This window comes from Catharus ustulatus, chromosome 5, assembly GCF_009819885.2.
Source record: "Catharus ustulatus isolate bCatUst1 chromosome 5, bCatUst1.pri.v2, whole genome shotgun sequence".
NCBI lineage: Eukaryota > Metazoa > Chordata > Aves > Passeriformes > Turdidae > Catharus > Catharus ustulatus.
Window position 1 is genome coordinate 76,006,265 of NC_046225.1, and position 14,006 is coordinate 76,020,270.

Sequence of the window (14,006 nt, forward strand, 5' to 3'; positions counted from 1 at the left end):
CCTCCTTGTGCCTCCTCTGCCTCTTCCTGGCTGCCCTCGTCCTCCTCCGGCTGCTCTCGCTTCCTTTCGCCTGCCCTGCCTGTGCTCACCGCGCTCTGCCTCGGCCATCCTATCCCAACCCATCCCTGCTGCCTTCGTCTGCTCTTCCATCCCGTTATCCCATCCCGTTATTCCGATATCCCATCCCTTTATCTCATCCTATTATCCCATCCCGTTATTCCATTCCGATATCCCATCCGTAAGTTCCCTGCTGTCCCCATTCCGGCCCTGCTCTCCCATCCCATCCCATCCCTAAATTCCCTGCTGTCCCATCCCATCCTTAATTTCTCCTGCTCTTCCTTCCCATCCCTGCCTCTGCTGCCCATCCCATCCCATCCCATCCCATCCCATCCCATCCCATCCCATCCCATCCCATCCCATCCCATCCCATCCCATCCCATCCCATCCCAATATCCCATCCCATCCCATCCCATCCTATTCCTACACCCCCTGTCCTACTCTCCCATCCCCTCCCTGCCTTCCCCGCCCTCCCCATCCCATCCCTGTCCCTGTCCCCTGTCCCTGTCCCCTGTCCCTGTCCAGGTGAGGCCGCCCCGCTCCGGCCCCGCGGGTCCCTGCCGTGCTCGGGGCCGCGTGGGCGCCCGCGGGTGTGCGCGGGGCGGGGGCGGAGGCAGGGAGGGGTGCGGGCCGCGGCTCGGTGTGTGTGTGCCGTGCCCAGGGGGAGGTTTCTCGCACACGCACACACACACACACACCGCACACACACACGCGCGCACCCGCAGGACCGGCCCCGCTCCGGCCCCCCCCCCCGCTCCCGGCTCACACCATGTTCCAGCCGTCTGCGAAGCGCTGCTTCACCATCGAGTCCCTGGTGGGCAAGGACACCCCCCTGGGCCCCGAGGACCCCCCTCGCCCCGCCGCCCTCGCCTACCCCGGCCCCGCCGCCGCCGCCGACGCCGCCGCCTTCGCCCCCGGCTTCCAGGGAGCCGCGGGCCGGGCCCTGTACGGCAGCGCCGAGCTCGTCTTCCCCGAGGCCGTGGGGCACCCTGCGCTGCCCGTCGGGCCCCCCCAGCTGGGGGGCTCGGCCCTGCCTCACCCGCACCCCTTCTTCGGGCCGCAGCACCGCGACCCGCTCAACTTTTACCCCTGGGTGCTGCGGAACCGCTTCTTCGGCCACCGCTTCCAAGGTGAGCGGGGCTGCGGGGCTGAGAGCCGGGGGGATCCGAGCCGGGGGATCTGAGTCGGGGGTTGGGAGTCGGGGGGATCCGAACCGGGGGGATCCGTAAACCGGGGAGCTCAGAACCGGAGGGCTGCGAGTCGAGGGGATCCGAACCGCGGGGATCCGAGCCGGGGGCTGCGAGCCGGGGGGATCCGAGCCGGGGAGCTCAGAACCGGAGGGCTGCGAGCCGGGAGGATCCGAAACGGGAGGATCCGAGTCAGGGGGATCCGAGCCGGGGGGATCCGAGCCGGGAGGATCCGAGCCGGGAGGATCCGAGCCGAGGGGATCCGAGCCGGGGGTCGGGGCTGCAGGGCAGGACCTGTTGCTGCCGTGCCCGCACTCACGGCCGCGGCCGCGGGCGCTCCAGAGCGGGGCCGATCCCTCCGAATCCCCGGAGCCAGTGTCTCCGAATTCCCGATCCCTCCGAATCCCCGGAGCCGATCCCTCCGAATCCCCGGAGCCGATCCCTCCGAATCCCCGGTGCCGATCCCTCCGAATCCCCGGTGTCTCCGAACCCCCGGTGCCGGTGCCTCGGCACAGCCGCTCCCGCAGCCCCGGGGCCGGGCAGAGCCCCCCGAGCTCGGCAGCCCCGCAGAGTCCCGGGCGAGCACCGCGGAGCTCCGGGACCGGCGCCGCCGCCGCCGTGCACAGCCGAGCCGGGAATTTGGTTTTGTGCTCGGCGGAACGAAGGGAAGGATTTCGGTGCGGCGGAGCTCGGCTGCGCAGAGAGATGTTGTTTGCTTTTGTAGATTTTCTCTCGATTCCTTTACTTCTCGTTATTTCTTTCTTGTCTTTCTTTCCTTTTCTTTCTTTTCTTCACTTTCTTGTTTTGCTTCTTTCGTTTTTTCGTTCTTTCTTTCTTTCTTTCTCTTCATTTCCTGACTCTGTCTCTATTTCTTTTATCTTTATTTTCTTTCTCTCCATTCCTTCCTATCCTCTTTCTTTTCCTTTTCCTTTCTTTATCTGTGTCCTTTTCTTTCCTTTTCCCCCCATGTTTTATTTGTTTGTTTGTTTGTTTGTTTCCCTCGTTTCCTTTCTTTCTTTTATTTTTTTTTCTCTTTTTTACCTCTCCGTCTCCCTTCCTCCGCTGTCCCGCCGCGGCGCCGGGGGGTCCCGCAGCCCGGATTAGTTTTATCTGCTCGGCACCGAGCCCTGGCTTGTCCCCGGGGCTCCGCCGGGATTGCGGTGGCTGCCCCGGGGGCTCCGGGTCCCGCTCAGCCCCGGGCCCGGCCGGCCGCTCTCCCGAGCCGTGCCTCCGTCCTGCCTTCGCTCTCCGCCTTTAATTCTCTTTTTCTTCCCTTGCTTTCGTTTCTTTCTGCCTTGTTTCGCTCGCTTGCTTTACAGCTTTCCTTCTCTCGTTCGTTATTCTTTGCTTCTTTCATTCTTTTTTTTTCTTTCCTACTTATTGTCTCTTTCTTTCCTTCTCCTTCCTTCTCCTTTCACTTTCTTTTCCTTCTTTTTTCCCTTCCTCTTTATTTCCCTGTTTTATAAATCTCCTTCCCACTTTTCTCCTCTCTTTCCTTGTCCCCTTCCCTCTTTCTTTTTCTCCCCTCCACTTCTTTCTTTCGTGCTTTCCCTTTTCTATTTTTCCCCGTCACTTTCTCAGTCTTCCTCCTATTTTATAATTTCTTTTTCTCCCCGTCTCACCTTTTTTCTCTTCCTCTTTCCTTCCCTCTTCCCGCCGCTCTCCCCATCCATCCCTTCTCCCTCTCTTTATTTCTTTCTTTATTTCTTTCTTTTTTTCATTCTTTCTGCCTTCCCTTTGGCGCTGTGTCCAACCCCACCGCAGGGCTGAGAGGAGCCAAGAACGGGACACAAACCGCCCCAATTTCCCTTTTTTTGCCCTTCCCGTGCCACAGGGCAGGGAAGGCTCGGCAGCAGCAGCAGGAGGGGGGTGCGGCGCTGCCCGAGCTCTGTGTGTGCCCGCAGGGAGCGAGGTGTCCCAGGAGAGCCTCCTGCTGCACGGCCCCTTCGCCCGCAAGCCCAAGCGCATCCGCACGGCCTTTTCCCCATCGCAGCTGCTGCGCCTGGAGAGAGCCTTCGAGAAGAATCACTACGTGGTGGGAGCCGAGCGCAAGCAGCTGGCCAGCAGCCTCAGCCTGTCCGAGACGCAGGTACTGCCAGGGGTGTGCTGGGGTGTGCCAGGGCCGTGCCAGGGTGTGCTGGGGTGTGCTGGGGTGTGCCAGTGTGAGCCAGGGTGTGCTGGGGTGTGCCGGACCGTGCCAGGGTGTGCTGGGGTTTGTCAGGGTGTGCCAAGGTGTGCCCGGGAGTCCCAGTGTGTCCCAGTGTGTCCCAGGGTGTGCCAGTGTGAGCCAGGGTGTGCTGGGGTGTGCCAGGGCCGTGCCAGGGTGTGCCAGGGTGTGCTGGGGTGTGCCAGGGCCGTGCCAGTGTGAGCCAGGGTGTGCTGGGGTTTGTCAGGGTGTGCTAGGATGTGCCAGGGCCGTGCCAGGGTGTGTCAGGGTGTCCCAGTGTGTCCCAGTGTGTCCCAGGATGTCCCAGCGTGTCCTAGGGTGTGCCAGCGTGTGCCAGCGTGTGCCAGGGTGTGCCCGGGAGTGCCAGAGTGTGCCAACGTGTCCCAGTGTGTCCCAGTGTGTGCCAGGGTGTGCCGGGGTGCGCCAGGACCGTGCCAGGGCCGTGCCAGGGTGTGCCAGCGTGTGCCAGGGTGTCCCAGTGTGTCCCAGGATATCCCAGCGTGTCCTAAGGTGTGCCAGCGTATGCCAGGGTGTCTCAGGGTGTTCCCGGGTGTGCCAGAGTGTGCCAACGTGTCCCAGTGTGTCCCAGTGTGTGCCGGGGTGTGCCAAGATGTGCCAGGGCCGTGCCAGGGTGTGTCAGGGTATCCCAGCGTGTGCAAGGGTGTCCCAGTGTGTACCAGGGTGTGCCAGCATGTGCCAGCGTGTGCCAGGGTGTCCCAGTGTGTCCCAGGATGTCCCAGCGTGTCCTAGGGTGTGCCAGAGTGTGCCAGTGTGTGCCAGGGTGTGCCAGGGTATCCCAGCGTGTCCCAAAGTGTCCCGGTGTGTCCCAGAGTGTCCCAGGGTATCCCAGAGTGTCCCAGCGTGTTCTTCCATGTCCCTCTGTGTCCCACCATGTCCTGCCATGTCCCTCCATGTCCTGCCATGTCCCTCCGTGTCCCAGCCCTGGGAGAACCCGGCACACGCGCAGCGCTCCGGTGTGAAATCCCAGCCGGGATTGCCCCAGGCCCTGCGGTGTTCCTGGGGTGGATTTGGGGCTGTGGATGTTCCTGTGCTCCTCGGGGTGGATTTGGGGCTGTAGATTTGGGGCTGTGGATTTGGGGCTGTGGATTTGGGGCTGTGGATGTTCCTGGGATCCTCGGGGTGGATTTGGGGCTGTGGATGTTCCTGTGCTCCTTGGGGTACAGTTGGGGCTGTGGATGTTCCTGAGCACCTCGGGATACATTTGGGGCTGTGGATGTTCCTGTGCTCCTCGGGGTGGATTTGGGGCTGTGGATTTGGGGTTATGGATGTTCCTGGCCCCTCAGGCTGCCTTTGGGGTTTTTGTGTGTCAGCATTCAGGTGTCTCAGGAGCTGTGGCAGGTTTGGGGCTGGCAATGCAGCTCTGCCATGGTCCCGCTCTCCCGAGCGCTTTGCCGGTGCTTTCTCACTGGCTTGGGGTGTTTTCCCTGGGAGCAATTGATGGCTTTAAAAACGCAGTTGGGAAAGGAAAGCAGCAGCAGCCTGAAGGCTCCATGGAAAGCTGGAAAACCTTTGGCTGAGCCGAGCAGCTCCGGGGCCGGGCTCCAAGAGCCGCAGTTCAGGATGGGAGCGGAGATGGAGCTGCCGAGGGGCGCTGCCTTGGGATGAGACTTTCTGGGATCAGGACTGACATTTCCCAGGAATTTAGATTCCCAGGAGAAGCAGAAGGGTGAGAGGAAAAGTGAACAGAAAATGAGGGAGTTGGGCTGAGCAGCTCTGTGTGTCCAGGCCCGGTGTCCTGGTCCCCAGGAGCGTTATTCCCCGGGATATTCAGCAGCCGAGGGAAGGAGAAAGTTTCCCCCAAATTCTGGCGAGGTGGTTGGACCTCGGTGGTGAATTAATTGAATTTTTAAGCTTAAATTTAATTGGGAAATAAAGCTGGAGCCGTGGGTGTTCCCAGTACCCGCCTGGCTCATCCTTGCCCAGGCTCTGCCAAACAAAACCTCCAGACGCATCCCTGGGAGCGGGGAGTTCCTGGGAGGAAAATGGAAATGTCACCGGCACGGGGACAGCAGAAGGAGCAGCTGGGGGTGTGGGGAAGCAGGGACTGAGCCCCCCAAAGCCCTGAGGGTGTTTGGGTCCCAGGGTGATGTTATCCCAATCCCCAGCCCCAGCTCGCAGGGCTCAGCGCCGACACCGGCTCCGGTCCCTTCCCGCTGCTCTGCGGGCTGGAATGGAGAGAAAAGGGAAAAAAAGGACAAAATCCAAAGGTCAAAGAACAGCCAGGAGCTTGTCAGGGTGGAAAGGGCAGCTGTGGGATGCCCCAGGGGGAGCTGAGCCTTCCCTGGCCTTTTCCAGCACTGCCCGGAGCCTAAACGCAATAATTCCATTTATTGAGGAATTGCAGCGGCACCCAGCCCGAATCCCGGGGGGATTTCAGAGTGCAAAGAGGCCACGGGGATATTCTGAATTTCTGGGTTTTTTTGTGTGTGCTGCAGCCTGTTTGGTTGTGTGGTGTCTCCACGATTTTGGGAAGCTGCTGTGCAGGCAGGGAGCGAGCACAGGGAGCACGGGAGGCAGGGAAAGGCTCCCGTCCTTCCCCGCTCGGCAGAGGGGATTTCAGGCTGCAGGGAAAGATTTTTCCCTCGTTTTGTGGCTTTGGAAAAAAATAATATTAAAAAAAAAAATCTGGTTTAATTACCTGGAGGGAAATAATCCCAGTGTGCCGAGGGATGGGATATGGGGTGGGATGCAGCCAGGAATTGGGATTGGAGGGGCTGGTGGTTGTGCCAAACCCACGATATTCTTGTTATTATTATTATTATAATAATTATTATTATCATCATTATTATTATCATTATTATCATCATTATTATTATTATCATTATCAATATCAATATCAATATTATTTAAATATTCAGTGATAAATCCTGCATGGAATCAGATTTCCATGGAAAACCAGCCCGTGTTACCCGTGACTCCCAGCCCAGTGACACACAGGTGTGTTTTCACCTGGGGCCCCACACCTGAGCCCACCCTTTGAGGAGGTTTTATCATTTTTTTTTCATGGATTTACCAATTCCCAGCCGGGTTGCAGGTGCTGGCTGTGCCTGGCCCCATTTCCCAGCTGCTTTTCCCCCTGGAAAAAGGAGTTTCACCCTTTGGGCTGTGCCAGCTCCGGGTCCCCCAGGCAGGGAGCAACACCTGGAGCAGCCCAGGGAAGGTGAGAAGGGTTCAGGTCCTGCCCAGCCCCAGGAAATGCCTTTGGGATATGGGGTGGGGACGGTGCAGGTGTTTAACCCCTTCCCAGCCACTCTCCCACCGAGGAGCTGTGTTAATTCTGGGTGAGGTTGGAACAACAGGCCTGGAACAGCAAAATCAAAGGGACTGGGGGAGCAAAATGCAGCTCCTGACACAAATGCAGGTGTTCCATCAGGGGGATTGGGGGGAGGAGGAGCAGGGAGGGCTCTGGAGGGAATGTGGGATGGTCTGAGCAGGGGGGTTGGTGTGATGGGGACACGGGGGTGGGACCCTGGGGACACCGAGCTGGGCATGTGGTGGGGTTCAGGGGAGGGCATCGGGGTCAGGAGGGAATGTGGGATCAGCTGGGATCTGTGGGATCAGCTGGGATCTGTGGGATCAGCAGGGATCTGTGGGGTCACCTGGGATCTGTGGGATCAGCAGGGATCTGTGGGATCAGCAGGGACCTATGTGGTCAGCTGGGATCTGTGGGATTAGGAGGGATCTGTGGGATCAGTTGGGATCTGTGGGATCAGCAGGGACCTGTGGGGTCAGTTGGGATCTGTGGGATCAGCTGGGATCTGTGGGATCAGCTGGGATCTGTGAGATCAGCAGGGATCTGTGGGGTCAGCTGGGACCTGTGGGATCATCAGGGATCTGTGAGATCAGCAGGGATCTGAGGTGTGTGCTGGGATCTGTGGGATTAGCAGGGATCTGTGGGATCAGCTGGGATCTGAGCACTGCAGTGGATCTGGGATCAGCAGGGATCCCAGTTCTGTGGTGGATCTGGGATCAGCTGGGATCTGTGGGATCAGCTGGGATCTGAGGTGTGTGCTGGGATCTGTGGGATCAACAGGGATCTGTGGGATCAGCTGGGATCTGAGGGATCAGCTGGGACCTGTGGGATCAGCTGGGATCTGTGGGATCAGCTGGGATCTGTGGGATCAGCTGGGATCTGTGAGATCAGCTGGGATCGGAGCACTGCAGTGGATCTGGGATCAGAAGGGATCCCAGCTCTGTGGGTACCGTAGGATCTGCAGGAATTCCAGCACTGTGGGTGCTCCAGGACTGGTGTGCTGGGCTGGATCTGAGGTGTGTGCTGGGATCTGAGGTGTGTGCAGTGCTGGGATCTGAGGTGTGTGCTGGGATCTGAGGTGTGTGCTGGGATCTGAGGTGTGTGCTGGATCTGAGGTGTGAGATGGGAACAGGATGAGCTGGGGTCTCTCTGCTCTGTCCTGTAGGGTTGAGCTCGGACCCCCTGTGCCCAGCACTGGTGGCACCAGGTCACTGCAGCTCCCATGGCACCACCCTGGGCTGGGAGGGCACTTCAGGATTCCTCTGGCAGGACAGAGCCCAGAATTCCCAGCAGAGCCCCTCAAACCCCCCTTGGGGTCTCAAATCTGCATTCCCCAAGCAGAGGCCTCGCTGCCAGAGGGAGTTTGGGGTCATTACGGAGTCACCCCCATGTTCCCTCAGAGCTTTGGGGTTTTTATGGAACCCCTGGATGTCCCCGTGTCCCCTCAGAGCTTTGGGGTTTTTATGGAACCCCTGGATGTCCCCGTGTCCCCTCAGAGCTTTGGGGTGATTATGGAACCCCTGGATATCCCCGTGTCCCCTCCTGGCTTTGGGGTGATTGTGGAACCCCTGGATATCCCGGTGTCCCCTCCTGGCTTTGGGGTGATTATGGAACCCCTGGATGTCCCCGTGTCCCCTCCTGGAGCTGTCCCTGCAGGGACAGAGCAGCCCTGCCCAGGGGCTGGGGGCTGGCTGGGAATTGCAGCTGCTCCATCATTAATTATTAATAATTAACGGAGCGAATGCCTGGGAATCACAGGAGGAGAAAGATGCCCAGATAGCGCTGCAGAGTGCCCAGCCAAGCCCAGGGCTGGCAGTTGTCCCCTCCCACCTGAGAACTGTCCCCAAAAACAACCCACAGCAGTTTTGGGGTGTTTTGGGGAGCACAGGGACAGCAGGATGGGTGGAGGGGCAGTGCTGGCACTGGGGTGGTGGCACTTGGGGTCCCTCTGTGTCCCCATCCAGACCCATCCCAGCGTTCCCAGCCTTTTCCATCCCTGGGGAAGCTCCACACGGAGCCACCGGGTTTCAGTTGTCCCCAGGGTGATGGCAATGTCACCTTCTGGCCGGGGCTGGATCCCGGAGCTGAGCGGGATGTCCCGGTGGCCGCGGTGGCCCTGAGGGCTCTGCCCAGCTGGGAATGTGCAGGGAAACACGGATGGGAGCCGTGCTGGGGGCAGGACGGGGATCCCGAGCAGGAGCTGGGGACAGGAGGTGACCCTGGGGGACAGAGCCAGCCCCGGGATGCACAGACACCCGGCATGGGAACGGTTAATTCCGGGAGGGATAACCCCGGGCTCGGGGTTGGAACCAATTCCTCCCGGAGTCGGGATGAGGCGGGGAGGGAGCGGCTGATCCCACTGGAGCTTCTCACACTTCCCATGGGGGCTGCGGCATGTCAGGGTCAGGGAGCTGCTCCAGCCTGGAAACATCCCCGTTCCCAGAGCCGGGAATCCCGGGGAGCCTCATCCCGCATCCCACACCCCGCACCCCACATCCTGCATCCCGCACCCCACATCCTGCATCCCGGGTCCCGCATCCCGCATCCCAGCCGGGTCAGGGAGCTCCCCCAGCCTGGAAATATCCCCGATCCCAGAGCCGGGAATCCCGGGGAACCTCCTCCCGCATCCCGCATCCCTCATCCCGCACCCCGCATCCCGGATCCCACATCCCGGCCGGGTCAGGGAGCTGCTCCAGCCTGGAAACATCCCCGTTCCCAGATCCCGAAATCCCGGGAAACCTCACCCCCCATCCCGGCCGAACCGAGCCGGGCTGCTCCCCCCAGCACTTTAATTGCTTTATGCCTTGGTTCCTTTCCATAATTTAGGGATAAGGCAACTTCCCTACTCCCCGAGAGCTTTAATTAAAGTTTGCAGAGCGCTGGAATGGAAGGCGCCAGCTCGGAATTGTTCCGGGAATGCCCCAGAGGCAGGAAAGGCAGCGGGCTGTGTCCCGGGTGGGGACAGGACAGGAGCCGCTCCCGAGCCGGGACTGCCGCGATGGGGAGGGCTGCTGGGCTGGCTGGGGGTCCAGGGAATGCTGGACGGGGATGGGAGTGTCAGACTGGGAATGTTGGACTGGGGTGGGAATGTCAGACTGAGGTGGGAATGTCAGACTGGGAATGTCGGACTGGGAATGCTGGACTGAGGTGGGAATGCTGCACTGGGATGGGAATGCCAGACTGGAATGGGAATGTCTGTCCAGGACAGGAATGCTGGACTGGGATGGGAATGTCAGACTGGGAATGTTGGACTGGGAATGTCAGGCTGGGATGGGAATGCCAGACTGGGGTGGGAATTCTGGACTGGGATGGGAATTCTGGACTGGGATGGGAATGCCGGACTGGGATGGGAATGCCAGACTGGGATGGGAATGTCGGACTGGGATGGGAATGCTGGCCTGAACTGGGAATTCCGGGATGGGAATGCCGGACTGGGATGGGAATGTCAGACTGGGAATTCTGGACTGGGATGGGAATGCCAGGTCCCAGGATGGGAATTGCAGCTCGGGATGGGAATGCTGGCCCTGAACTGGGAATGCTGGCCCTGAACTGGGAATGCCAGCCCAAACTGGGAATGCTGGCCTGGGATGGCAATGTCAGCCTGTGCTGTGGTTGGCGATGCCTGTGGTTGGTGCTGAAGGATGAGGAAAGGGCCGATGATCCCAGGATCAGCCCCAGCTGAGCGGGGCCAGAGGCTGCAGGATCCAGAACAGCTGCAGGGGAGAAGGCTCAGCCTGGGCTGGGCTGGGCTGGGCTGGGCCGGGCTGGGCTGGGCTGGGCTGGGTACCTGGTGCTGCGGGCCTGGGAGCCAGGCAGTGTCCACAGCCCACCTGGGACACCCCCATCCCTCCTGGGGCATCCCCATCCCTCCTGGGGCAGAATCCACATCCTGCACCACTACCTGCAGCGTCCCATAACCCTCCCTGCAGCATCCAGCATCCCATCCTTCATCTAGAATCCTGCATCCCATCTTGCATCCCTCACTGCTGCCACCAGCATCCCATAACCCTGCCTGCTGCATGCCACATCCTGCATCCTTGCCTCTGGCATCCTTTTGTGCATCCCTGCCTCTGGAATCCTGCATCCCTCTGTGCACCACTGACCATGGGTGCCCTCAGCCTCCCACACTGACCCCTGCCTACCCCACACTGACCCCATCCCATCCCACCCCACCCCATCCCATCCCATCCCACCCCATCCCATCCCAGTGCTGGAATCCAGGGCTGTGGGGTTGGGTCAGGATTCCTGGCCCTCGGGCAGGTGAGGAGGGTGGGATCCCCAGGGATGGAGACTCTGCTGCTCTCCGTGCTCCTGGAGCAGTGTTTGGCACCAGCAGGGTGGAAAGGGTCTGAAATCTCAGTGTGGTCAATTAATGATCAATAATTGTAATTACAGTCCTGGCTGGAGGTGTGGGGATGGCTCTGAGTGTCATCCCAGCAGTCACTGTGACCATCCCAGGGTTAATGTGACCATCCCAGAAGTCACTGTGACCATCCCAGGGTCACTGTGACCATCCCAGGGTTAATGTGACCATCCCAGCAGTCACTGTGACCATCCCAGTGGTCACTGTGACCATCCCAGCAGTCACTGTGACCATCCCAGGGTTAATGTGACCATCCCAGCGGTCACTGTGACCATCCCAGGGTCACTGTGACCATCCCAGGGTTAATGTGACCATCCCAGCGGTCACTGTGACCATCCCAGGGTTAATGTGACCATCCCAGAGGTCACTGGAGCCACGGCCGCTGTGCCTGTGGCACCCTGGCAGCAGTGGCAGTTGGCACAGGGCTGGGTTTGGCTGCTGCCACGTTCTGTGCCTGTCCAGGCACAGCCCAGCCCGGGCTGACAGGCTCTGAGTGTCCCCAGGAGCGTCCCCCTGCTGCTGTCCTGTGTCTGGGGTGTCACCGAGTGTCCCCCTGCTGCTATCCCATGTCTGATTTGTGACTGAATGTCCCTCTGCTGCTGTCCCGTGTCTGGGGTGTCACTGAGTGTCCCCCTGCTGCTGTCCTGTGTCTGGGGTGTCACTGAGTGTCCCCCTTGCTGCTGTCTCGTGTCTGATTTGTTACCGAGTGTCCCCCTGCTGCTGTCCCATGTTTGATTTGTCACTGAGTGTCCCTCTGCTGCTGTCCCATGTCACTGAGTGTCCCTCATCCCCTGGTGTTTCTTCAGGGCTGTGAGGTGGCAGTGACCACATTTGTCCCCCTGTTTCCCTTGCCATGGGAAACTGAGGCAGGGCAGGGTGGCTTGGGAGCACTCTTGGGGGGATGAGGACAGGGACAGGGATAGGAATGGGGACAGGGATGGGGACAGGGATGTGGACAGGGACAAGGACAAGGTCTGGGACAGGAACAGGGCCAGGGCCAGGGTCAAGAACAAGGACAGGAGCAGGGACAGGGACAGGAGCAGGGACAGGAACAGGGCCAGGGAGGGACAAGGACAGGGACAGACACAGGGACAAGCACAGGGATAGGAACCCTATCCAGGGCCAGGGACAATTTGGCCACTCTCCAGTGAAATCCAAACTTCCTGCCTGGCTGCAGCAGCCAGCTGTCCCAGGCCAGCCATGCAGATCCAGCTGTGCAGGCCCAGCAGTGCAGATCCAGCTGTGCAGGCCCAGCTGTGCCAATCCAGCTGTGTAGATCCACCCATGTAGGCCCAGCCATGCAGATCCAGCTGTGCAGGCCCAGCTGTGCCGATCCAGCCATGCAGGTCCATCCATGCAGGCCCACCCATGCAGATCCAGCTGTGCTGATCCAGCCATGCAGATCCAGCCATGCAGGCCCAGCCATGCAGATCCAGCTGTGCAGGCCCAGACTGTGCCGATCCAGCTGTCCCAATCCAGCTGTTCATCCCCCAACCCCGCTCTCTGTGCCAGGTGAAGGTGTGGTTCCAGAACAGGTGTGGTTCCAGAACAGGTGTGGTTCTGACCCAGCTGTTCATCCCCCAACCCCGCTGTCTGTGCCAGGTGAAGGTGTGGTTCCAGAACAGGAGGACGAAGTACAAACGGCAGAAGCTGGAGGAGGAAGGCCCCGACTCGGAGCAGAAGAAGAAGGGCTCTCACCACATCAACCGATGGCGCCTCGCCACCAAGCAGTCGAGCGGAGAAGACATCGACGTCACCTCCAACGACTAAAGCAGGGCCAGGCTCCTGCTGCGGCCACCATGGCCAGGAGCCCGGGCCAGCCCGGGGGGACACAGGCGGTGCCACCCGCGGGACTCTAGGACGCGGCCCAAGCCGCCAGGCCCGCGGCCTTTGCTCGGGGCGGGGTGTGAGCGCGTCCCCCCGGCCCCCCCGGCCCTCGAGGGGATTTTGGGGAGCTCTGGCCGGGCCGAGCAGGGAGAGGAGGCCCCAGGGCGGCCCCGGGAGCGCGCGGCCCCCTCGGCGCCGGATCTGCGACACCGAGCGCCGCGTCCCACACGGCCCCACGTCTGAGCCTTCTTCGTGTCCCTTTTTATTCTCATCCCCCTCCCTCCGTTTTTCTCTCGTTCGCTCCCCTGTTCGTTGGTTGGGTTTTTTATGAGCGTTTCTTTTAATTTATTCTCTCTCCCGTGTGCGTGGTTCCCTCCGTAGGTAGCGGCTGTAGTGAGTGTTCCTGCGTGGAAATAAAGGCCCAACGTGCTGGGAGCGCCTGCGATCCTGTGGGAGGGACTGGGGGGGACTGGGAGGGACTTGGGGGGGACTGGGAGCAACTGAGGGACACTGGGAGGAGCTGGGAGGCACTGGGAGGAAATGGGAGGCACTGGGAGCAACTAGAAGCAACTGGGAGCAACTTGGAGGGACTGGGAGGAACTGGAAGCAACTGGAAGCAACTGGGAGGGACTGGGAGGAACTGGGAGGTACTAGGAAGCACTGGCAGCGACTGGAAGGAGCTGGGAGGCACTGGAAGGAGCTGGGAGGCACTGGGAGGAAATGGGAGGCACTGGGAGGGAACTGGGAGCGACTGGGAGGGACTGGGGGACACTGGGAGTGACTGGGAGGGACTGTGAGGGACTGTGGGAAACTGGGAAGGACTGGGAGTAACTGGGAGGAAATGGGAGGCACTGGGAGGCACTGGGAGGAACTGGGAGGAAATGGGAGGAACTGGGAGCAACTGGGAGGGACTGGGAGGAACTGGGAGGAACTGGGAGGTACTAGGAAGCACTGGCAGCGACTGGGAGGAGCTGGGAGTTGCTGGGAGGAAATGGGAGGCACTGGGAGCAACTGAAAGCAACTGGGAGGGACTGGGAGCAACTGGGAGGCACTGGGAGGAACTGGAGCAACTGGGAGGAAATGGGAAAAACTAGGAGGAAATGGGAGGCACTGGGAGGCACTGGGAGTGAG

At 60.5% G+C, this 14,006-nt stretch overlaps 1 protein-coding gene across 2 annotated transcripts; it reads left to right on the forward strand.

Annotated features, from left to right (window-relative positions):
* Positions 1 to 826: 826 nt before the first annotated feature.
* Positions 827 to 12,990, forward strand: LOC116996753 (homeobox protein EMX1). Of its 2 annotated transcripts, none has more exons than XM_033060710.1 (3): positions 827 to 1,187; positions 3,149 to 3,333; positions 12,561 to 12,990. In XM_033060710.1, exons 1-3 carry the CDS (start codon positions 827 to 829, stop codon positions 12,816 to 12,818), a joined length of 804 nt encoding a protein of 267 aa, XP_032916601.1. In that variant the 3' UTR covers positions 12,819 to 12,990. The 2 variants fall into 2 exon arrangements, with proteins under 2 accessions (XP_032916601.1, XP_032916604.1); XM_033060713.1 differs by having other exon boundaries at positions 12,651 to 12,990.
* Positions 12,991 to 14,006: the final 1,016 nt, after the last annotated feature.

Excerpts from the sequence above, each read along its gene's own strand:
- LOC116996753 (XM_033060710.1), top strand. The coding sequence starts at position 827 with ATGTTCCAGCCGTCTGCGAAGCGCTGCTTCACCATCGAGTCCCTGGTG. Across the intron at positions 1,188-3,148 it reads CTTCGGCCACCGCTTCCAAG|GGAGCGAGGTGTCCCAGGAG; the intron begins GTGAGCGGGGCT and ends GTGTGCCCGCAG. Across the intron at positions 3,334-12,560 it reads TCAGCCTGTCCGAGACGCAG|GTGAAGGTGTGGTTCCAGAA; the intron begins GTACTGCCAGGG and ends TCTCTGTGCCAG.